General features: G+C 38.3%; 1 protein-coding gene across 1 annotated transcript in view; it reads left to right on the top strand.

Moving 5' to 3' along the window:
* Positions 1–25,948, top strand: part of RNF17 (ring finger protein 17) — a 106,840-nt gene that overhangs the window by 64,934 nt on the left and 15,958 nt on the right. The window contains exons 20-26 of the mRNA XM_027116771.1: positions 323–550; positions 1,207–1,357; positions 1,500–1,618; positions 15,291–15,393; positions 16,614–16,729; positions 18,383–18,672; positions 19,968–20,131. Of these exons, the coding sequence (XP_026972572.1) occupies positions 323–550; positions 1,207–1,357; positions 1,500–1,618; positions 15,291–15,393; positions 16,614–16,729; positions 18,383–18,672; positions 19,968–20,131 (1,171 nt within the window). The remainder of the gene's footprint in view (positions 1–322; positions 551–1,206; positions 1,358–1,499; positions 1,619–15,290; positions 15,394–16,613; positions 16,730–18,382; positions 18,673–19,967; positions 20,132–25,948) is intronic.

Raw genomic sequence — 25,948 nt, 5'->3', positions numbered from 1 at the left:
ATCATTAAGAACTCTTTTTAAAAAAAAGACTAGGGCTTCCCTGGTGGCACAGTGGTTGAGAGTCCACCTGCTGATGCAGGGGACACGGGTTCGTGCCCTGGTCCAGGAAGATCCCACATGCCGTGGGCCCGTGAGCCATGGCCGCTGGACCTGCGCGTCCAGAGCCTGTGCTCTGCAAAAGACTAAAATTTCTGTTAGTATCAAAACTGCAAAGCAGTGAATCGTATCTAAAATCATATTATTCATCTCTAGATCTAAGCAAATACAAACATAAATATTTTGCAAGCTACTCTTTTTGCTAATGGGTTTTGTTATTTTTCAGATACACCCTCAAAGATAATTCCAAAAAGCATACTGAAGTATGGGATCCTTCTCCAGAAGAAATTATTTCAAATGAAGTAAACAACTTAAATCCTGTATTTGCAAAATCTCTACCTAATGAGGATCTGCAGTCACTTTATTATAAGGAACTGCCTGTGTACATCTGCAATGTAGTGTCTCCTGAGAAGATTTATGTTCAGTGGTTATTAACAGAAGACTTACTTCATAGGTATAACATTCAAAGAAAACATTGTGCGTGTAGCTTTATTCTTCTTTCTGTATTTCGTTTCAAAGATCTAGAAGTCATAAATGCAGAATTTTAAAAGTACAAAATTATTTCAGCTAAATATTCACTAAAAAACCAGTTAAAAATATACAAATAATATTTTTACTGGTTATTTTCACTGTGTTAGGGTTTATAAATTCCACAAATGCTTACTGAGTGCCTATTATTTGACAGCCAGTATTATAGGTGTTGGGGATACAGTGCTAAAAACATGGACAAGCTTATGCTGTCATGGAGCTTAAATTCTAGTAGAGGGAGTGACAGTGAACAAAGTATTCAGTGCAGCAGATGATGATGAAGACGAGAAAGATCAAGCAGTGGGGGAGGAAGACCTCACAGAGTCAGTGACACTTGAAATGGACCCTGAAGGCAGGGAGGGAGGGAGCCATGAAGATGCCTGGGAGAAGCTCACGTCAGGCAGAGGGAAGAACTAGTTCCAGACCCTGCAGTGGAAATGTGCTTGGGTGTCCAAGGAAGAACAAGGTAGCCGGTTTGTTTGGAATAGAATGAGGGAGGGAGGACAGTAGAAGACAGGGAGTCAGGGAATTGTACGTCACAAGAAAAGGTTTCGAGAGTTAACATTTTTTTTCTTTACATAGTTTAGGAGAAAAGATGGTCTCTGCTTATGAAAACTCAAAATGGGAACCTGTTAAATGGAAGAGCAATATGCACTGTGCTGTTAAGATCCCAGATGAAAATCAGTGGCAAAGGGGCCAGATCATCAGAATGGTTACAGACACATTGGTGGAGGTAAATGCAGCATTAAGAATATAATCATGAAAGTGAATGCATTTTGTATTTTCATCCAATTTTTATCATGCTTTTCAGTTTGCAAAAAAAAAATTTTTAAGCACTGTCTTTCCATAGACTTAATAAGTTATTGTTTTCATAGGTCTTGCTGTATGACGTGGGTGTTGAACTAGTAGTGAATATTAAGTGTTTAAGAGAACTTCAAGAAAACCTAAAGACCATGGGAAGATTATCTTTGGAATGCTCTCTTGTTGATATAAGGTAGTTTTTAGCTGAGTAAATTTTCTCATTATTGAATATGATTTTAAATATGTTTCTTTTTGGATGGATTCTTATCAGTTTTGATTTTTCTGACATATTCTGAAATTTTCATAAGATCTAGTTGATCTGTCTAGTTAATTTTAAGGTTTTAAGCAGGAAAGAAGAACTTCCCTGGCACTCCAGTGGTTTAGACTCTGCACCTCCACTGCAGGGGGCGTGGGTTCAATACCTGGTCAAGGAACTAAGATCCCACATGCCGCATGGTGTGGCCAAAAAATTAAAAAACAAAAACAGGAAAGATAAAAATGTGAAGTACATAATAAACTTTGGTGGTATCTAGAAAGAATTCAAACTGTTAAAAAAAAAACCCTTGAGGCACACAAGCAGATAGAAATAAAAATGTATTTCATAAGCTTAAAATTGCATGGATAGCTAAAAATGTGTAAATTACCAGAAAGAGTGAATTAGGATTCTGGGAAATGGCAAGGTATAATTGTAGAGTCTGCTAGAATCCTACCATAAACACATAAACATGGATGCAAATCTGCAGACTGCATGGACAACATCTACAACGAAAGTAGGCAACACAAGCAGGTGGGGTGCTCCACAAACCAGACCCTGTGGTGTCACACTTGTGGGGGAGGATGGAGAGGGAAAGCTGCCTGGGGTCCTCACAGGTCTGAAAATAGGAATTGGCAACAGCATTTCACTAGAGCACATGGGCCAACTTGAGAACAGCAACCAAAAGTGAGACGCAGGGTGCTCTTTGTAGTACAATGCGAGAGCTCTGTGACAGGCCGGTGTTTCATGGTACTGAAGCCTTCTTAGCCATACAAGCTCTCTTCCAGGACCCCCAGACAGAGGAGAATCTGCTGAGAAGAGAGCCTGATTTGAGCAAGGCAGACTGTGGGGCGAAGGAAAGAAAAGATGCAGATAAAAGTAGAGAGCAAGGTATGAAGCCATGTTGTCTGTCACTTTGGGAGAACGACACAAGTCAGAGTTCCAGAGCCATGAAGCTCGGAAAGCGGTTGTGATCCCCCCGTTCTCCTGAAGTACAGGAAATTTTACTTCACTTAAAACATTAGTGAAAAGAAGGATTACAGTCGAACTCCTTACAAATTATTATGAGAAAAGAGAATTAGGGGCCAAATAATATCCCTAGAGGCAATGGAATCCACGAAAAAGACAGGCTTACAAAGCAGTAGTATTTCAAAGTAAACTAAAAAATTTAGAAAATGATAGACACTGTGAAGAACAACATAAAATAGAATTAGAAAAACTCAAATAAGATTGATTACAGAAAAAGGAAGATTTGAAAAGAGATGATAGCACTCAGGAAGGAAAAGAAAATCATATCAGAATGTAGACTAAACTGGAAAAAACACAAAGCAAATAAGTAATAGAAAATGTCTTAAAGAGAAATACAAGGGACTTCCCTGGTGGCACAGTGGTTAAGAATCCAGCTGCCAATGCTGGGGACACGGGTTTGATCCCTGGTCCGGGAAGATCCTACATGCTGCAGAGCAACTAAGCCTGTGCGCCACAACTACCGAGCCTGCATTCTAGAGCCCACAAGCCACGACTACTGAGTCCGCGTGCCACAACTACTGAAGCCTGCATGCCTAGAGCCCGTGCTCCGCAACAAGAGAAGCCACCACAGTGAGAAGCCTGCACACCGCAACAGAGTAGCCCCTGCTGACTGCAACTAGAGAAAGCCTGAGTGCAGCAACAAAGAGCCAGCGCAGCCAAAAATAAATAAATAAGTAAACAAATAAATTTAAATAAATGTTTAAAAAAAGAAATACAAGATCAAAAGAAGGGCAGATGTTTTTAATTTAAAAATCCAAAGGATTTAAAAGAAAACAAAAGATACCTAGACGGAGACCTAATATACATGTAATAGGAATGTCAAAGAACAAGACTAAAAGAAATAGATCAAAACAAATACTAAAAACCCAATTCAAAAAAGTGTCCCTAAAATACTGCTTTAAAAAATACATTGAAAAGGCGCACTGCCTATCTTGGAAAATCGGTTCAGGAATGCCAACACTGAGAGATTATCTAGTAAAATCATTGATTCACGAGAGATATAAAATAACATTGTCATCATCAACACTTTATGCCAGAAGGTAAGAGAGTAACATTCTAAAAATACTCAAAAGAAAATGGCAAGCTGTGGGTTTTATATCCAGCCAACTGACTTTCAGGTATTGGTAAAAAGACCACAAAATACTGATTTCATCACTCAGGGGATATTGTTTCCAGGAACGGTCCCTGTAAGAGAACAAGTTTTAGGTAACCAACGAGAGAGATTTTGACATAAGAATTGTGGTGAACATTACATTTATTTTACCAAAAGAACCAAGATTAAATGATAGTTATTAGGAAAACAGTATAGAATGCAAAGTAGATCAGTCACAATTTCAAAGAATGGAGGGAGAAAGGAGAGTATATGTGAGAAGCTGAATCAACCTCCTGTTGTCACATTGGTATTAACTAAGAGTAAGTACTTCAAATAAGTTGGGGAAAAGAGGTTACTAACAATATCAGTTTAACATTAGAACAACATTAATATTTTATGCAGACAAATCAGTAAAAATAGTAAAATGAAATTAACTGTATGTGGTGGTGGTATAGCCTCACAGAGAGGAACTTTTTCAAGTGACTTTAAAACACAATAAGTTGACTGTACATGCTTACCAAAATATATCGTAAGGACAAGAAATAACTGCCCCCCCCAAGTCAGCTGTTTTTATTAATCCCAAAGTTGGTTGTAGTGTTACTGAAACTGTTGTGTGTGTTTTGTGGGATAATTCAAAATAGTAATTATGTTACATATCATAAAGAACAGTTGTTAGATGGTAAAAATGTAAGATTAAGGTTGATTTACCTTGTACTCCTGATTTTGAATTCATAGTATCAGTAGAAACTGATGAGGTATTTTAATTATAAAAAAACATGTTATTTAGCCTTGTAACATGAAGGACCCAGTAGCAATGAGCCATGCTGGTGCACAAATTGTGGTCTCCAAATACCATTTCCCACTAAAAGAATTTAGTGCTCTTTGGGAAAATGTCTGATTCCAGGTCTTGGGAAGGAAATACACAGTGTGAGCCTAGAATATCTTGACCTAGCAAAAAGCAAGAAAGCTATAAATAAATAGATGGATGGATAGATAGATTATGACAACAGGACTCAGTAGCCAACCTGAATAAACTTCCACTGACCAAAGATGGGACAGTTTGAACAGCAGTAGGATGATTATTATGTTGTATCAAAGCATTTGATATGTTTAAGTCTCTAAATTCATAAAGTGATTTTTTTTAAAAAAATCACTTTTAGAGGATTCTAGGGAACTAGTTCATTATTCTGAAAATTGGTAAATAAGGGAAATGAGCACTTGTTTTTCCTGTACAATCTGTGTCTCGAGATATCAATTAGGTGGTAAGGGAAAGTTGTTCTTTATAAGCATTCCTTCTAACAAAGGAAGAATGATATCATTGGAATACCACCATTTTACAACTCTTATATACTAAGGGATCTAGACATGATTGTTGGTGGCTGCTAACATCACAAAAGAGAATCAGACATTATGTACCTCCTGAGGGAAGTACACAGCACCATCTCTGAATAGTACTGCTGAAAAAAGAAATAGGCGAACCTGAATCTGATCGAGACTCTAGACCTAACTATGAATTTAAAGGAAATACAAGAGATGGATGAACATGTTAAACACCATGAGAATGCAGTCAGCTAAATTCAGACCATTGAAACTGCAAACCAACTCTGTTTATTCAACAGAAAATTATAAGGGAAAGAGATGGAAGGGGCACTAATGATACATATTGCCCATTCATGATGTATGGATTTTGTTTACCAATTCAGACTGTTTTGAAACATCAGGAAAAAAACACCATCTGAATAGTTGATCTTAAGAATAGTTGATCTTAAGAAATTATTATTTTTTAATGTGACAACAGTACTGTGGTTATGTTTATTTAAAAAGATTTAGTTTTGGGGCTTCCCTGGTGGCGCAGTGGTTGAGAGTCCGCCTGCCGATGCAGGGGACGCGGGTTCATGCCCCGGTCCGGGAAGATCCCACATGCCGCAGAGCAGCTGGGCCCGTGAGCCATGGCCGCTGAGCCTGCGCGTCCGGAGCCTGTGCTCCACAACGGGAGAGGCCACAACAGTGAGAGGCCCGCGTACCGCAAAAAAAAAAAGATTTAGTTTTGGAAATGCAAGCTACAATATTTTCAAATGAAATAATGTTAAATCTGGGATTTAAAAATAATTAGGGGCTTCCCTGGTGGCACAGTGGTTAAGAATCTGTCTGCCAATGCAAGGGACACGGGTTCGATTCCTGGTCCGGGAAGATCCCACATGCTGCGGAGCAGCTAAGCCCATGTACCACAACTACTGAGCCTGTGCTCTAGAGCCTGTGAGCCACAACTACTGAGCCCACGTGCAACAACTACCCGTGCTCTGCAACAAGAGAAGCCATCGCAATGAGAAGCCCGTGCACCACAACAAAGAGCCCCCACTCGCTGCAACTAGAGAAGCCCTCGTGCAGCAACGAAGACCCAGCTCAGACAGACAGACATACATACATACATACATACATACACACATAAATATTAAAAAAAATAATCAGGGATGGGAGTGAATACATGGGAATATGATGAAATAGAATTGGTCATGTATTGACAATTGTCAAAGCTGAATGATAGATGAGATTTATTATATTCTCTTTGCTTTTGAATATATAAAACTATAATTGAAAAACAAATTGAAAATTTTTAAAGGTAAATTCACCAGATATTTTTTATTATATAAGTTTCAGCTGTACAGCATTATAATTTGACATTTGTATTCACTGCAAAGTGATCACACCACAAGCCTAGTTACCATCCATCACCGTTATAATTGACACCCTTCACCCTTTGCACCCATCTCCCAACTCCCTTCCCCTCTGGTAACCACTAATATGATTTCTGTATGTATGAGTTTGTTTCTCTTTTGTTTGTTGGTTTTTTAGATTCCACATATGAATGAAATCATGTGGTATTTGGCTTTCTCAGTCTGGCTTATTTCATTTAGCATAATATCTTCAGGGTTCATCCATGTTGTTAGAAATGTCAAGATTGCATTTTTTTTTTTATGGCTGAGTAGTATTCAATTGTGTGTATATCACATGTCCTTTATCCATTATTCCATTTTATGGATCATTAGGTTGCTTCCATATCTTGGCTGTTGTAAATAGTGCTGCAGTTCACATAGGGGTGCAGATAGCTTTTTTTTTTTTTTTTTTTGCGGTACGCGGGCCTTTCACTGTTGCGGCCTCTCCCGTTGCGGAGCAACAGGCTCCGGAAGCGCAGGCTCAGCGGCCATGGCTCACGGGCCCAGCTGCTCCGCGGCATGTGGGATCTTCCCGGACCAGGGCACGAACCCGCATCCCCTGCATCAGCAGGCGGACTCTCAACCACTGCGCCACCAGGGAAGCCCACAGATATCTTTTTGAATTAGTGTTTTCAGGTTCTTCTGGTGAATACCCAAAAGTGGAATAGCTGGGTTATATAGTAGTTATTTTTTTGAGGAACCTCCATACTGTTTTCCAGTAGTGCTATACCAATTTACATTCCCACCAACAGTGCAGGAAGGTTCCCTTTTCTCCACGTTTGCCCACACTTTTTATTGGTTGTCTTTTTGATAACAGGCATTCTAACAGATGTGAGGTGATACCTTCTTGTGGTTTTGATTTGCATTTTCTTAATAATTACTGATGTTGAACATCTTTTCATATATTTGTTGGCCATCTGTATGTCTTCTTTGGAAAAATGTCTATTCAAATCCTCTGCCCATTTTTTAATGAGGCTGTTTGGGGATTTTTGTTGTTGAGTTGTATACGTTCATTATAATTTTGGATATTAACACCTTACTGGATACGTGATTTGCAGAATATCTTCTCTCATTCAGTAAGTTGCCTTTTCATTTTGATGGTGGTTTCCTTTGCTGTGCAGAAGCTTTTTAGTTTGATGCAGTCCCATTTGTTGATTTAGTTTCCCTTGCCTTTGGCGTCAGATCCACAGAAATTGCTAAGCCTGAGGTTAGTGAGGATACTGCCTATGTTTTCTTCTAGGAATTTTATAGTTCAGTTCTTACATTCAAGTCTTTAATTCTTTTGGGGTTAATTTTTGTGCTTAAGATAGTGGTCTAGTGGTCTTTTTCATGTGGCTGTTCAGTTTTCCCAGCACCATTTATTGAAGAGACTATCCTTTCTCCATTGTATGTTCTTTGCTCCCTTGTTATAAAATAATTTTCCATATATGTGTGGGTTTATTACTGAACTCTCTATTATGTTCATTGATTTATGTGTCTGCTCGTGTGCCAGTACCATACTGTTTTGATTACTGTAGCTTTGTAGTATAGTTGGAAATCAGAGAGCGTGATACCTCCAACTTTGTTCTTCTTTCTCTAGATTGTTTATTGGACATTCGGGATCTTTTGTGGTTCCATACAAATTTTAGAATTACTTTTTCTAGGACTTCTAATACTATGTTGAATGAAAGTGATGAGAGTGGGCATCCTTGTCTTGTTCCTAATCTTAGAGGAAAAGCTTTCAGCTTCTCACCATTGAGTGTGATGTTAGTTATGGGTTTGTCATATATGACCTTTATTATGTTGAAATACACTCTCCCTGTACCCACTTTGTTGAGAGTTTTTATCATAAATCGGTGTTAAATTTTGTCAAATGCTTTTTCTGCATCTATTGAGATGGATTATATGGTTTTATCCTTCATCCTATTACTGTATGTACCACATTGATTAATTTGTGGGTGCTGAGCCATCCTTACACTGCTGGAATAAATCCACTTGATCGTGATATGTGACCCTTTTAATGTATTGTTTGCTAATATTTTGTTGACGATCTTTACAGCTATGTTAATCAGAAATACTGCCCTGCAATTTTCTTTTCTTGTGGTGTCCTTGTATGGTTTTGGTGTCAGGGAAATACTGGCTTCATAAAATGTGTTCAGAAGGTTTCTCTCCTCTTCAGTTTTTTGGAAGAGTTTGAGAATTCTTCAAAACATTTTTCTTTGAATGTTTGGTAGAATTCACCAGTGAAGTTGTCTACTCCTGGGCTTTTGTTAGTTGGGAGATTTTTTTATTACTGTTTCAATTCCCTTGCTAGTAATGAGTCTATTCACTATTTCTTCATGATTCAGTTGCTAAGATTGTGTGGTTCCAGAAATTTATCCATTTCTCCTAGGTTGTCCATTTTGTTGGCATATAATTGTTAATAGTCTCTTATGATCCTTTGTATTTCTGTGGTATCAGTTGTTAACATCCCCTCTTTTATTTCTGATTTTATTTATTTGAGTCTTCTCTCTTTTTTTTCCTTGGTGAGTCTAGCTAAAGTTTTGTTGATTTTGCTTATCTTTTCAAAGAGGCAGTTCTTAGTTTTGTTGGCCATTTCTATTGGGGTTTTTTTTGCGGTGGGGGGGTCTCTATTTCATTTATTTCTGCTCTGATCTTTATTATTTCCTCCCTGCTACTAATTTTGGGTTTTGTTTATTCTTCTTTTTCTAGTTCCTTTAGGTGTAAAGTTGGTTTGTTTGAGATTTTTCTTGTTTCTTGAGGTAGGCCTAATTGCCGTGAACTTCCCTCTTGGAGCTGCTTTTGCTGTGTCTTGTAGATTTTTGGTATGTTGTATTTCTGTTTTCATTTGTCACTAGCTATTTGATTTCTCCAGTGACCTATTGGGTGTGCAGTAGCATGTTGTTTAATCTCCACGTTTTTGTGGTTTTCCCCATTTTTTTCCCTTGTGATTGATTTATAGTTTCATACCATTGTGGTTGGAGAAGATGCTTGATACGATTTCATTTTTCTGAATTTATTCAGACGTGTTTTGTAAACTAACATGTCATCTACCCTGGAGTATGTTACATGTGCATTTGAGAAGAATGTGTATTCTGCTGCTTTTGGATGGAATGTTCTGCATATATCTGTTAAGTCCATGTGATCTAACGTGTTATTTAAATCTGCTGTTTCCTTACTGTTTTTGGTCTGGATGATCTATCCATTGGTGCAAGTGGGGTGTTAATGTCCCTTACCTTTATAGTATTGCTTTCAATTTCTCCCTTTAAGTCCGTCAATGTTTGCTTTATATATTTTGGTGCTCCTGTGTTGGGTGCATATACACTTATAAATGTTACATCTTCTTGCTGGATTGACTCCTTTATCATTATGTAATGCTCTTCTTTGTCTTTTATTACAATCTTTGTTTTAAAGTCTCTTTTGCCTGATATGAGTATAGGTACTCCAGCTTTCTTTTTATTTCCATTTGCATGGAATTCTTTTTTTATAACTTCACTCTCAGTCTGTGTGTGTACTTTCTTCTGATTAATTTTACTACTTTTATCTTTTAACCTTCATGCTAGCTTTATAAGTGATTGATCCACTACTTTTGTTATACCATCTTCAGTGAGATTTTTACTTTTGTATGTTTTCTTATTATTAATTAGTGCCATTTCTTTTCAGCTTCAAGAAATCCCTTTAACATTTCTTGTAGGGCTGGTTTAGTGATGACAAACTCCTTTAACTTTTGCTTATCTGGGAAACTCTTAATCTCTCCTTCAATTCTGAATGAAAACATTGCTGGGTAGAGAATTCTTAGTTGGAAGTTTTTTTCTTTCAGCACTTTGAATAGTCATGCCGCTCCCATCTGGCCTTTAAAGTTGCTGCTGAAAAATTTGCTCATTGCCTCATGGGGATTCCCGTGTACATAACAAGTTGTTTTTCTCTTGCTGCTTTTAGGATTTTCTCTTTATCCTTAACTTTTACCATTTTAATTATAGTGTGTCTTGATGTGATCCTTTGGGTTCATCTTATTAGCACTCTCTTGGGCTTCCTGGACCTGGGTGTCTGTTTCCTTCCTCAGATTAGGGAAGTTTTAGCCACTATTTCTTCAAATAATTTTTCTGGTCCTTTCTTTCTTTCTTTGTTGTCTTCATCTTCTGGGTCTCCTATAATGCAAATGTTTATTCCACTTGTTGTCTCCAAAGTTTCTTATCTTCACTTTTTTTTTTTTTTTCCCATTTTGCTGCTCTGTCTGGGTGAGTTCCACTGCTTTGTCTTCTGCCTGCTGATTCGCTCTTTGTCTTCATCCTGTGTGCGGTTGAAGCCCTCTAGGGCATTTTTCATTCAGTTACAACTTCTGTTTGGTTCTTTCTTATATTTTCTGTCTCTTTGTTGAAGTTCTCATGGTGTTCATCCATTCTTCTCCTGCGTTTGGTGAGCATCTTTATGATGATGACTTTTCAGTCTTTACCAGGTCCGTTGCTTATCTCTGTTTTGTTTAGTTCTTTTTCTGAGGTTTTAATCTGTTTTTTTGGTTGGAACATATTCCTCTGTCTCCTCTTTTTGCCTAATTCTCTGTTTGTTCATATGTATTAGATAAATCAGCTCTCTCTTCCAGTCTTGAAAGAGTGGCCTTACTTAGGAGATGCTCAGTGGGACTCAGGGGTACAATCCTGCCTGGTGGCCACAGCCTGGCACTCAAGGGGTGTCCCCTCTGTGGGCTCTGTGTGCCCTCCTCTTGTGGCAGGGCAGCGGCTGCTGTGGGGTGCTGGTGGGCAGGGCTGTTGCTTGCATGGCTGTGAGGCCCAGCTGAGGCTCAGGTGGGCAGGACTCTCAGCAGGGCAGACCCGTTAGTGCTAATAGGTTAGAGGGAGAATTTCAGTGCTAGTGATAGCAAGGTAGCCTGAGATCACAAAAAAAGGCTCCTGCTAGTGTCTCAGTCCCTAGGGGGCATCCCAGCTGGTTTCTCCCTCTCCAGCAAATGCTTTAAGATTTAGTAAGTGAGTCCTCTTCGTGTGTGGCCCATGCCCTTTTCAATCTGGTGTTTTTGCACTTGTTTTTAGGTTGAGTGAGTTTGGGCACAGGCCCTTTAAGGGCAGGTTTTTCTGTTTACTACCAAGCAGGGCCCTCTGGGACTCCCTGGCACAAAGACTTTCTGTGTCCCCCATTTCTTTGATTACAGGAAATAGCTTTCATTCAGCCTCCATGACCTGAGTTCCAATGGGCAGATTCAAACTGTTGTTAATTAGGGAAGGGAGGGGATGCGAGACCAGGGAAAAACAGTCAAGAGAAACAGTAGTGCAGCCTTGGGGAGGGTCCTGGTTCCCCATCAGTGGATAAACAACAATATCTTTGAGCTGTTTTGGAGATACTGAAACCCCCTCCAGGTGGGAGAAGTTAACGATTAATGATAGTATGCTGCCCACAAGCATGTAGACCCCAGACCAGTTGGAACCAGTGAAGGTTGATGATGCTGACGCTGATATATGTCTCTACCAACCCATCAGAAGAATGTCCATGTGATCACGCCTTCTTTGAACGATTTTTTTTTTTTTTTTTTGGGCTGCATCAGGTCTTCATTGCTGCATGTCGGCTTTTCTCTAGTTGTGGCGGGCAGGGGCTACTCTTCGTTGCAGTGCACAGACTTCTCATTGTGGCTTCTCTTGTTGTGGAGCACGGGCTCTAGGTGTGTGGGCTTCAGTAGTTGTGGCACACGAGCTCAGTAGTTGTGGCTCGCAGGCTCTAGAACGCAGGCTTAGTAGTTGTGGCACACGGGCTTAGTTGTTCCACTGCATGTGGGATCTTCCTGGACCAGGGCTCGAACCTGTGTCCCATGCATTGGCAGGTGGATTCTTAACCACTGCACCATCAGGAAAGCCCCGAACCATTACTATAAAACTTCTCACTGTCCTCTCCAAGTTGGAACACATAGTTTTTCGAGGCAGTAGCCCTCTGTTTCCCCCTTTGCTTGGCAAAGTAATAAAGCTATCCTTTTCTACTTCACCCAAAACTCTGTCTCCAAGATTCAGTTCAGCACCAGTGTACAGAGAAGCTGAGCTTTCAGCATCATGTTCTCTGCAGTTCTGTAGTTTTCCTGGTCATATTTCCTATTGGTTTTCAAAGCCAGGTGTTCCGGGGACTCTGTCCTGTACAGGATCTAGCGGTCGTGATGCCAAGTGAAGGGTATTTCCTATACTCAAAAAAATGGGAGACACAAAGTTTTTGTGCCCAGGAGCCCTACAGGGCCCTGCTCAGTATCAGTTGGCATGCCTCATGTAGAGCTCAGCTCTCTCCCTCCTTTGTGGTCCCTCTTGATTCTGGATCGCTGCAGCTGGGGCGTGGGTCTTTCCTTGGCGAGAATGTGTCTCTGTCTCTCCTCCCTATCTTGATGCTGTCCTTTTCCCTTTGTTGTGGAGGCTCTGTTCATTGATAGAACAGAATTCTGTCAGTCCCTTAATTGTACCCAGTATTGTAGAGCAGCAGTCCCCAACCTTTTTGGCACCAGGGACCAGTTTCATGGAAGACAATTTTTCCATGGATGGGGTGTGTAGTGGGGGGTATATTTCAGGTGGTAATGCGAGCGATGGTTCAGGTGGTAACACGAGAGTGATGGGCAGCGGTAGATGACACTTTGCTTGCTCGCCCGCCACTCACCTCCTGCTGTGCAGCCCAGTTCCTAACAGACCGTGGACCAGTCCACACCCTGGGGGCTGGGGACCCCTCTTGTAGAGAATGCATTCCTATTGACACCTTGAATTATGTCTTATGGACTGTAATGGAATACCACTGTTTCAGGAGTCTAATAATAGCTAACCTTAAGCATGTCTAGACCCTGTATTAATTGCCTTAACAGGCATTATTTTACTTAATTATCACAGCAGACCTTTAAGCTATAGATAAAAAGTATTATTTAAAGATAAGGAAATTGAGTCTTCAAGAGGTTAAATATTTTATAATCCAGAGTAATACATCAAACTGTTGAACTAGGATTATTAAAGTTCTGATTCTGGAACCAGAGTTCTAACCACTATGCTTTACTACCCTTCTGAGAAATCTTTTTTATAGATTTCTTTTTATTGTGGTAAAATATACATTAACATAAAATTTATCATTTTTAAGTGTACAGTTCCATGGCTTTAAGTAATGGAACCTTTACCACTGTCCATCTCCAGAACTTTTTTATCTTTCTCAACTGAAACACAAAGTTTTATGGATACATGCCATAGATTTTTTGAAATGTTGTGAATACTTTCAGATGTTCAAAAGGTAATATTTTAAAGTGTGTATTCTTAATAAATCATAGGAAAACCTTAATGATGCTTGTATGTTAAAAATAATAATTATTATTTATTTATTATAAATAAAAAACGATAACTAATTCAAGGCGTCACTGATAATATAAGCTTCTTAGCTCATAGAAACACTGTTTGGGCTTCTTAATAAATAGTTTTACTAAATCCTATTTGGTCAAACTACATACACAGTTGATTTCTTTTTTTTTTTTTTTTTTTTTTGGCGGTACGCGGGCCTCTCACTGTTGTGGCCTCTCCTGTTGCGGAGCGCAGGCTCAGCAGCCATGGCTCATGGGCCTAGCCGCTCCGCGGCATGTAGGATCCTCCCGGACCGGGGCACGAACCTGTGTCCCCTGCATCAGCAGGCGGACTCTCAACCACTGTGCCACCAGGGAAGCCCCACAGTTGATTTCTTTAGTTCACTCACATAAACCATTCAGTGTGAAAAGATTGGCCACATTGCTTATTTACTCAGAGGATGGGGCAGCGCTAATGAAACTCCACATCTAGAAGCCTTTTCTAGAGAGCCTTCAGAGCCTGCAGTATTTACTTGTAATCTCTTTAGTGGTACTAGTTCTTTATTCTTTGGGGGTGGATTTGATGGTTAGAAACATCTAAAGTCACTCAGTTTCGACTTTGCAAACAAAAATAGATGATGATGTTGATACTCTGCTCTTCATTGATTTGTCAAATATTTATTGAACACTTTTTACCATGATTATTAAAAATAAATTTTCTAAAAATAATTGAGGCTAATATTCATGGGTAGTAATACAAATTAGCTTTAAATTCCAGAAAAAATCTTCCAAAAATATTTGGGCAGAGAAATCATCATTACAAAGGGACTGTTTGTATTTCCATTAAATATTTTTGGCGTGCCTTCTGTGAGCTGGGCACTATGCTAGGCATTGGAGATATGATGGACATAACACATACAACACATAATATACAGATGACCCTTAACTCAGGTTTGAACTGCACGGGTCCTCTTATACATAAATGGTAAATACATACTATGGCACTACATGTCCGTGGTTGGTTGTATCTGGATGCAGAACTACAGATATGCAGGGCCAATTGTGAAGTTACACACAGGTTTCTGACTGCACGGGGGGTCAGCACCCCTAACCCCCACATCGTTCAAGAATCAAGTGTGTGTACACATAACACAAAATACACCATCCCTGCTCTCTGAGTTTATAGTGTAGTTAGCATATATGAAATGTATATACTAGCTTTAAAAAACTTAAAACACATCTACTTTTTTAAGAGTTCTCAGTGTAGCTTCAGAACAGATGTACATAAATAACTTAGCATGTAATTTGGGCCGTAGCTAGAATAGAGGGATGAATAAAAGGCTATGAAAATGGGGAAGAAAATTGTGAGAATAATACAAAGCCATGTTTAAATTGACTTCTCACTACATATGTAGTTGGTTGAAATATATTTTTATATGATGGTTCTTTTATGTTTCTATATCCTATGCTATTTGTTATAAAACAAGTTGTCATTTTTTGTTTTAGACCAGCTGGTGGGAGTGACAAATGGACAGCAACAGCCTGTGACTGTCTCTCGTTTTACCTCACTGGAGCCGTAGCAACCATCGTCATACAAGTGTGTGAACAGGTACAGTAGATGTGTACTGGTTATTTCATTGACATTTTCTACAAAAGCATTTATTTTGTTGAGAAAATAATAGTAAGCTATTTGGATTTTTTTTTTTGGCTGCGTGGCATGTGGGATCTTAGTTCCCCAACCAGGGATCGAACCTGTGCCCCCTGTAGTGGAAGCGTGGAGTCCTAACCACTGAACTGTCAAGGAATTCCCTATTTGGATATTTTTTTGCATCATTTTTTTTGGTCTTCAAGTTATCACGCCTGTTTGGGAATTCGCTGGCAGTCCAGTGGTTAGCACTCCATGCTTTCACTGCCAAGGGCCCAGGTTCTGTTCTTGGTTGGGGAACTAAGATCCTGCAAGCCACACGACCTGGCCAATAAAAAACACTGTAACGCCTGTTTCATAATAGATACGTACTGTAAATGATTATATGAGTGAATCAAAACATTTCTAAACTAATATTCTTGAGTTGATAATTTGCATATTAAAAACCAGAAGGTATGTATGCTAGAGTGCAGTTCTGAAGCCTTTGATATTCTTTACGAATTGGTAGTTAGGCTTCTAGTGAAATCATATTAACTGTACATCATAAAAGGTGTTTGTATGAGTGCCGATTTGAGAAGAGGATACATATATAGGACATGTCCTTTCAGAACACTAAGAAATATTCCTTGTCTCCTTAACTTTTTTCTAATTTGATACATTTTATTGCATTAATGATTAGAATTTTCTTGTAAGTCTTTCCATGTTAATTTTTTCTTTGTGTACTTCCCCCATTTTTATAATAACATATAAAACAGAATATATGTTTTGTAGTTCTTTCTTTGGCTTTTCACAGCAGAAGAAAGGCACACCTGTGAAAATATATTTTAGTTCTATAATTACAAAGAATTCAGGAGAATAGAGAACTTGTAATTGAGGATGTTTTCCTCCCTCCCCAATCTGGGATGGAAAACACAGTTTTCAGTCGTCCTTTTTTCTCCTCCGCTTGGTATTTTTCCCCTGGACAGTGAAGTCTTCCTGATAGACTTCACAAAACAACTGTCTTTCTCTGATGACTGTCTTCCATGCTGTTTTCTCTCTGATATGTTCCGATATCAAAATTACTTGTTTGGGAATTTTTCTTTCTGGCATGGAGAAATGTGGAGGGAATACCTGTGAAAAGTGTAATGTTTATACGAAGTTGCGTTTTTGTGTCTCATATTTACTCTGCTCTTAAATCACTGCAGGAAAACAACACAACATGGCCATTACCTGTGAAAATTTTCTGCAGAGATAAAGAAGGAGGGTTTGTTGATGTCTCCAAATATTTGATTAAAAGGGGTTTGGCTTTGAGAGAAACGAGGTATAGACTATTTTTTTAAAACAGCATTTTGTGATGGAGGCTTCTTATGTGCCTGTGTAAATGTTCGTATCTGTGTGTGCTCAGACATGAATTGCCTCTTGTTTGCTCTTAAAAATGATTTATAACCTAATCCTGAGGAGCCAGCTTAGAAGTAAATTCATTCAGAATTGCTAAATGTTTAAATCCCTAGACATTTTTGCTTTTATACTTCCCCCTTTGCTCTGGCATTTATCAGTACATTTTAAACTAAAGGAAAAGAGAATTACACAGTGGGTACCAGATCTGAACCCTTTGGCCTCATTTGCTTAAGCAGAAATGTTTAAGCTTTATGTTGGAAATTCTGGTAGGTATATACCAAAATATATTTGTGTGATATAGGTAGCAAATGAGTAGAAATGGGTAGCCAAAAAAGTAATTGAACAATATTTACATGTAAAGATCCTTTCAGATACTAAATTTGGGGTTTAAATACCTTTGATCCAAGGGGAGAAGGATCAGGATATCACTGTAACTCTAGTTTCCTCTTTATCTTTTTCCTTCTAGAGGTAGAGGTATATTAGAATTGCAGATACATGTTCCAAGTGGTCACCTTCTACCATACGTGGCCAGATCTCTTTTTTTTATCTTAGATTATTATACCTTACCTTATTTGGATCAGGACCCCAATCTTGATGAAATGGAAGGAGAATGAGAGATCAGAAATAATACGGAACCCGAGGTAGTTGGCCAGATGTGGTAGATGCTGACTTCACTGCCTGGGCCTTGGCAGTTAGCCAGGCTCTGCATCTAGTCCTGCATTCACTGACTTCAGGCTAACACAGTTCCTCGCTGAAAGAAATGTTAAAGTGAAAAATGCTGGGCAAGTTTATATTAACTAACAATATCTGCCACTAATTTAATGTTCTTTTCTACTTTTCTGGCACTAAAACTACTACCTCAAGGCTGGGAGTGATGAGGGAGCGGTGTTAGTTGAGGAATTATGCAGCTATTATCTTATCAGTGCTCATTTCCTTTTGAAAGAAAGAAAATACAGGAAAGTGGAAGAAACAAAAATCTGCCATCATTTTTCTAAGATAAAAATGTTAATATTTCCTTCTAGGGTTTTTTATAGGCATTTTTTTTAATTGGAAGGGAATAACAGGAAGTAAAGCAATTATGAATGAATATAGCATGTGTTACCACTAACACTTAATATCTGAATAGTATGGAAAAACTGTATTTTTTAAGGGACTCATTATCTTTGTATTATTTTATGAATGTTGATAACTTGCCACATGTATGATCTGCCTTTGGGCTAAACTAGAATCAGCTTGAAGCTGTTGTATTTCCCAATAACACCTAGTTAATTGTATGATACTTGGGATATACTTAATAGATTTTAAGAGAGAATAGCGTGTAAATATGGGATAGTAATTTAATGCATTTAAGTGAAATTATATTGCTTTATTATCATCAAGCTCATGCATAATTTAAAATAATTTTCATTATAACTTAAAGTGTGCTCATTTTTATGTAACAAATTAGACTAGGATATCCTAGATTAATTAGACTAGACTGATCCTTCAGGTATATTTGAAGGATTCTTTTTATATTGTTTTCCCAGAATTTTTTTATTTGCTCATGGTTAGATATATTCTTTTTTGCATGTTACAGAACTAATAAATTACATAACAACCATTCATTATCCCAGAAGTCTCTGGAAATCCCACTGGTACAAGGAGAGTCAGTGGTTACTAAGTGTATTAAAATTAACTCTGACCCTGACAAAAAAGCTGCTGATATTCTCAGTGAACACGAGGTGTCTGAATTTAAGGAGAAAATTCTAGAACCAAGAACCACTGGATGCTATAAACCACCAGCTATTCCTAACCAGAAAGTATTTGAGGCAGTAGTCAGCTGCATTGGTGATGATGGAACTATATTTGTGGTACCTAAATTATCAGGTAAGATCTTTCACATTATGCTGTATTCTGTACAAGTGGTCGCTTTTACTACTAGAGAATTTTAATTGGAAGGGAATATCTCTAGTAAAATACACATGGATTGAAATTCCTTGGGCAGATATTTAACCTTTCTGAACCTCTTTTTCACTGAGTTGTTGTGAGGTTTGAATGAAATAATGCATGAAAAGTGCTTTGCACAATGCCTAGCACATGAAAATCATTTATTGAGACATTGGGAATGGATAAACATTGGGCCTAAGATAAGCATGGTTATCCAGTTATACAAGTTTGGAGGCTCTCTAAGAAAAAAGAATACAAATGTTTATATTCATTTAAAAGTGAGAAAAGAAGTCACAACAAATGACTGGAGAGTCAGGGCCATTTGAGATTCAGGTCCTTCCTGAGATCTCTTTAGCTTATGTACTAACGCTTCCTTTCTACAACCTGAGTGTGTCCAGGACACTTGATGACTCACAGCAGCTCTAGCTTTCACGGGACTTAAGCTCCATTAGCTTCATAGTAAGTCCACCTACGGATAGGGATATGGGGGCTACGAATTTGTTGAAATTTTTGTCTCATGTGTTGATCTGCTAAATACTGTTTTTTAATTTGAAAACCAGACTAAATCTGTGTAATTGGCTATTCTAGAAGTGAGTAGTGTTTCAGACTTGGAGCAACAGTACTTAATCCAGAAACTTTGCTTGACGTGTGTAAATAATTATAGCTAGAACTGGTTGCCAGATGCCTTACTTCCAATCTCCTGCAATACTGATAATGTGGGCTAGCACTATTACACCCAGTTTACAGAAGAACAGACTGAGGCTTATGCCCAGGAGCTTGCAACTAAAGTAGTAGAACTGTTATAGGAACTGACACCAGAGCTTGCCCTCTCTGGCATCAGTTATGGGCATATAAATTTACTGTGGGAATAATGAGCCAGTTAGCAGGAAGTAGCAATATTAGAATTTTAATATTATACCCGCAGCACTATGCTGTATCTAAGCATCAAATAACAAAGAGCTTTTAATGATTCTTGCACTTCCAAGATAATGCTTGTGTTTGTAACCATAGATCAGAATAATAATTTACATGTTGTTAGTCAGTAGTATGTTTCGAAACATATTGAAGCTATTGACTAAATTAGATTTTTATTAAAGCTCTATTATGTGGGGAGTGATTTTTAATTCCTTTTAATGTTATCTAAGTGATGAAGTCACTAAAGTTTGATGATGACTTCATTTGAAAATGGTAGGGAATTTTTCCTAAATGCTTTCTATTTTTAATAATTTCTTCAGAATTTGAACTAATAAAAATGATGAATGAAATTCAGAGTAATTTAAAATGCCTTGGTCTTTTGGAGCCTTATTTCTGGAGAAAGGGAGAAGCTTGTGCAGTAAGGGGGTCAGATACTTTGTGGTATCGAGGCAAAGTAATGGAAGTCATTGGCGGCACTATCAGGGTGAGTCTGAAATTCTTTTGTGACTATTTTAAGGCTAAGTGCTATAACATTAAGAGGTCTTTCAAGTTCAGATACATGAAATTTTGATTAAAACATCTTTTAATGAGTTCATTCATGTAGGAGAATCACTTAGATGCATTATATATTTATTTGTAATAAGAATTCCTCTTTCTATTTTCAAGTGTATTTATTAACCTGAATAACAAAAGAATATTTCCAGATAGGGATTTTTACCACTGAAACCTTAATGGTGCCACTTATTTGTGATTGGCAGCCTTATTTGTGTGCATGGTGCTAAATGAAACGGCTTAGTTTCCGGTATATTCCCGGGACCCTAATTTACCCTTTCCCGTTAGGGTTAATTTACTCTTTCCGGGATACTAAGAATAGTACTTGAGTTTCATCTGAAATCTTCAGGAAGAGCTGCATACAGCTGACCCTTGAACAGCACTAGGGCTGGGGAGACGACACTCTCTGTAGCTGACCTGAGTATAATTTATATCATTCTTCCAAGTCCACGGTTCTGTGTCGCGGATTCAGTCAGCTGTCGATCATGTAGTGCTGTAGTAGGTTTTTACTGAAAAAAATCCATGTGGAAGTGGACCCTCATAGTTTAAACCCGTGTTGTTCAAGGGTCAACTGTACTTTGAAAATAATGTGTATATAAAAATATAGATGGAAAACGCCTCCATTTACATTGTACTTTAAGTATAGCAATGAAATCAAGAGACATTCAGCCTGTGAAGATTTTGGTTTTAGGAGGGGAGGGAAAATTAAGAAGAAAAGTCTTTTGTTAATACTTGAACAGGAGATTATTATCTATTTGATGATGATACCTGACAATAACGTAGCACTTCAGGTTTCTAAGCTTTTTTCACATATGCGTGTTTGTATTTTCTTATTCGTTTCCAACTATCATAGATGTAGATTACTATTCCCATTTTACCAGTAAGAAAATTGAAATTTATGTTCAGTGATGTGTCTGAGGTCAACATGTCAGTGGGTGGTGGTACTAGAATTCATATCTAAGCATCTGATTCCAAAATTTCTGATGTAAGCCTTGTACTTTTTGTGCTGGAATACAGACTTTACAGGGTTTCGTGGGGTTTTTTCCTGGAAGGTATCTTTTATTTTTATTTTTTAAAATTTTTATTGCAGTATAGTTGATTTACAATGTTGTGTTAGCTTCAGGTATACAGCAAAGTGATTTAGTTATACATATACATTTATTTATTTTCATAGGTTTTTAAAAAAAATTTTATTTATTCAATTTATTTATTTTTGGCTGTGTCGGGTCTTTGTTGCTGCACATGGGGTTTCTCTAGTTGGCCGCGAGTGGGGACTACTCTTTGTTGAGGTGTGCGGGCTTCTTACTGTGGTGGCTTCTCTTGTTGCAGAACACAGGCTCTAGGCGCGTGGGCTTCAGTAATTGCAGCACGCAGGCTCAGTAGTTGTGGCTCGTGGTCTCTAGAGCACAGGCTCAGTAGTTGTAGCGCACGGGGCTTAGTTGCTCTGCAGCATGTGGGATCTTCCCAGACCAGGGACTGAACCCATGTCCCCTGCATCGGCAGGTGGATTCTCAACCACTGCGCCACCATGGAAGCCCTTCATAGATTTTTTTTTTTTTTGCGGTACGCGGGCCTCTCACCGTCGTGGTCTCTCCTGTTGCGGAGCACAGGCTCCGGACGCACAAGCTCAGCGGCCATGGCTCACGGGCCCAGCCGCTCCATGGCATGTGGGATCTTCCCGGACTGGGGCACGAACCTGTGTCCCCGACATCGGCAGGCGGACTGCGCCACCAGGGAAGCCCCTTCATAGGTTTTTAATAGAAGTACGATGGTTTCAAATTTTGGGTTACTATTTAGGTATATGGATACTCAACAGATTCATGTGTTTATATGCAAATGAGTCTATTTTCACATACATTTGAATTGTTCAGATAACTTTTTTAATCTAAAAGTAAATTGAAATTCAATTTTCATTAAGTTATTAAATTCAGAATCTTTACATATATAGGATCCAAATAAGATAGTGGTGAACTATATTTTTTTCATACTTTCTAATATCTCTTTTTTAAATTTGAGAGTATTTTGATATTTTAATCATCATTTTTAATTATTTTCCTATGCATTTCAAGTATACACAATAAATTTTTCATTCCTTAACCTGATATCTTTCAAGGTTATCCTGTGATCCACATTAAGAAATAGACATTACATGTAACTGTACGTACCCTAACTACCTGTGAAGTACTCAGATAATTTTTATTCAATTCTATTTCATTTTTTTAATGCTGACTGCCAAGACAGCCCAATTAAACAGTGATATGTTCATTTCATTAAGTTGGGGTAACAGAAGTAACTTATTGACATTCCTTATTCTTGAAACAATTTAGAAACTGAATAATCAAAATTAAATAAAGCATTTTTAAAAATGGACTGTTGAGGACTTCTAGTTTCTGGTTCCACATTTAAGAAGCTTTGAAGTTGCCACACCATCCTAACAGCAAGTAAAAAGCTGAACAAACTGAAAAATCTGTAACTCTTCTTGTATCTGTAAGAGAGGGAGTACAAAGGGCAAACCACTGCCCCAACAGTTAGAGAGTCAGGTGAATATAGGGAGTCACAGCTTATGGGAGCAGAGACTGACGACCAGAACTCTAATGGAAGAATTGCTGGATTTTTTTTTTTTTTTTTTGCTGCACCACATGGCTTATGGGATCTTAGTTCCCCAACTGGGGTTGAACCCGGGCCCTCGGCAGTGAGAGCCTAGAGTCTTAACCATTGGACTGCCAGGGAATTCCCAAGAATTGCTGGAATTTAGTGTGGACAACTCTGAGAGGCAAAAACTCCAGGGAACCCAGTCATCAGAAGGTTCCACACGGTTCTGTGAGATTTATCTCCAAGAGCTTGACCAGGTTCTCACATAAATATCAGAGATGCTTCCAGCAGAGGAAGGAGAAAAGGAACCATTTTGAAATATGCTAGAGCATTCTGTTTTTCTTAATAAGGCCTGCACTCAGGAGACAGTAGTTAAGCAGGGCCTAAGCATCTGGGGTATTACCAGAGCCTAATCAACCTGGGGGAAAGGAAATTACCCAATTCCAGTTAACTCTAGCTTTCCACATGGGAAAAAGACCCAACTCCAGCTCACTATATAATCCTTTCCCACTTTAGGGAGTAGAGCAAAAAACTGAGAAACACTTGTGAAGTTCACAGTCTGAAAGCATAGTCTCAGTGAAAGACTGAGACGTAATCATAAGACTATAGAACATTTCCCCTCCCGCCACACCTTCCTACCACATTACTGAAGGCCCATTTATAGCAGTTCCTTTTACACAGTACATATCTGGCTATCAAGAAAAAACTACAAAACAGTATGATATTGGCATAAAAAAAAGATGCATAGATCAGTGGAATAGAATAGACAGCCTAGAAATAAACCTACGCACATGTGAACAATTAATTTATGACAAAGCCAAGAATATACAATGGGGATAGGACAGTCTCTTCAATAAATGGTGTTGGGAAAACTGGACAGCCACATGCAAAAGAATGAAACTAGACCACTGTCTTAAACAGTACACACAAATTAACTCAAAATAGATTATAGGGCTTCCCTGGTGGCGCAGTGGTTGAGAGTCTGCCTGCCAATGCAGGGGACACGGGTTCGTGCCCCGGTCCGGGAGGATCCCACATGCTGCGGAGCGGCTGGGTCCGTGAGCCATGGCCGCTGAGCCTGCGCATCCAGAGCCTGTGCTCCGCAACGGGAGAGGCCACAACAGTGAGAGGCCCGTGTACCACAAAAAAAAAAAAAAAAAAAGAGTAGCTATAATGATTTCAGAACAGATTCAAAGCAAGGAAGGTTATCAAGGAAAAAGGGCATTACATAATGAAAAAGGGTCAGTTTTCCAAGAAGACATAAAATTCTGAATGTCTTAATAAATTCTTAACATGGCCCTAAGAACAGAGAGTCAAACTACGTGAGGCAAAAACTAGTAGAACTGCAAGGAGAAATAGGTGTATCCACTATCATAGTTGGAGACTTCCAACACCCCCCCCAAATCAGAAATGGACAGATCCAACTGGCAGAAAATCAGTAAGGACATAACTGAATTCAGCAACAACATCATCAACTGCATATAATTAGCATCTGTAGAATTATTCCTCCAACAACAGCAAGATACACATTGTTAAGCTCACATGGAATATTCACCAAGATAGACCACATTCTGGGCTGTAAAACACACCTTAAATTTAAAAGAATAGGAATCAGTGTTTGCTGTCAGACCACAATAGAGTTAAACTAGAAATCAGTAAGAGAAAGACAACTGGAAAATCCCAAAATGCATGGAGATTTAACAGCAAACTTCTAAATAACTCATGGGTCAAAGAAGAAATCTCAAGAGAAATATTAAAATATTTTGAACTAAATGAAAATAACTTACAAAATTTATGAGATGCAGCTAAAGCAGTTCTGAGGGGAAAATTCATTGCATTGAATGCACACACGCGCGCGCGCACACACACACACACACACACATATAATAAAAGAAGGAAAGTCTAAAATCAGTTATCTATGTTTCTACCTTAGAAAATTAGAAAAAGAAAAAAAAAGCCAAAGTAAGCAGAAGAAAAGAAATAGTAAGAGCTCCTGACAAGGTAGAGCTGAAATCTGTGAATCCCTGAAAACAGGAATTCAAGGGAAAAAAATTAATGACATTTAAAGTTGGTTCGTTGAAAAGTTTGATAAAATCGATAACCCTCTGGCCTGGCTAGCCAAGAAAAAAAAAAGAAAAACGACACAAATTACTAATATCAGAAATAAAAGGGATATCAATACAGATTTAATGAACACTGAAAGATAAAGGAATACTGTGAACAAGTATACCCACACATTGGATAACCTAGATGGACTAGACCACGTACCGCAAAAAAAAAAAAAAAAAAAAAAAGCAAGAGACTCATCAAAAAGCTCTTGGAACTAGTAAGCAATTACAGGAAGATTGCAGAATATAAGGTTAATATACATAACTCAATTTCTTTCTCATATACTAGCAGTGAACAGATGGAAATAAAAAACAATACCATTTTACGTTAGCACCCCCAAAACAAAATACTTAGGTGTAAATCTAACAAAATATATACAAAGATATATAAGACGAAAACTGCAGAACTCTGATGAACAAAATCAAAGAACAAAATTAATGGAGCAACACTCTGTTCTTGGATAGGAAGACTCGATGTCAAGATGTCAGGTCTTTTCAACTGTATTTATGGATTCAGTGCAATCCTAGTCAAAATCCCAGCAAGTTATTTTGTGCATATCAGCAAACTTTATTCTTAAGTTTATATGGAGAGACAAAAGAGTCAGGATAGACAACACAATATTGAAGGAGAAGAACAAAGTTAAAGGACTGACAACGCTAGGCTTCAAGACTTAGTATAAAGTTAACCGAGACAGTGTGGTATTGGCAAAGCAAAATACAAATAGATCAATGGAATAGACTAGAGAACACAGAAATAAACCCACATAAATATAGTCAATGATCTTTGACAAAGGAGCAGTGGCAATGCAACTGAGCAAAGATAGTCTCCTCAGCAAATGGTGCTGGAACAATGGAACATCCACATGCAAAAAAATCTAGACACAGATTTCACACCTTCCATAAAAATCATCTCGAAATGGACTACAGACCTAAATGTAAAACATAAAACTGTAAGACTCCTAGAAAGACAACATAGAAACATAGATGACCTTTAATATGGCAATGACTTTTTAGATACAGCACCAAAGACATGACCCATGAAAGAAATA

This window comes from Aethalodelphis obliquidens, unplaced genomic scaffold, assembly GCF_003676395.1.
Source record: "Aethalodelphis obliquidens isolate GAN/ISIS:26980383/991018 unplaced genomic scaffold, ASM367639v1 scaffold16, whole genome shotgun sequence".
NCBI classification, from domain to species: domain Eukaryota; kingdom Metazoa; phylum Chordata; class Mammalia; order Artiodactyla; family Delphinidae; genus Aethalodelphis; species Aethalodelphis obliquidens.
Note: the sequence above shows the minus strand (reverse complement) of the source record. Positions and strands in the feature narration are given on the sequence as shown.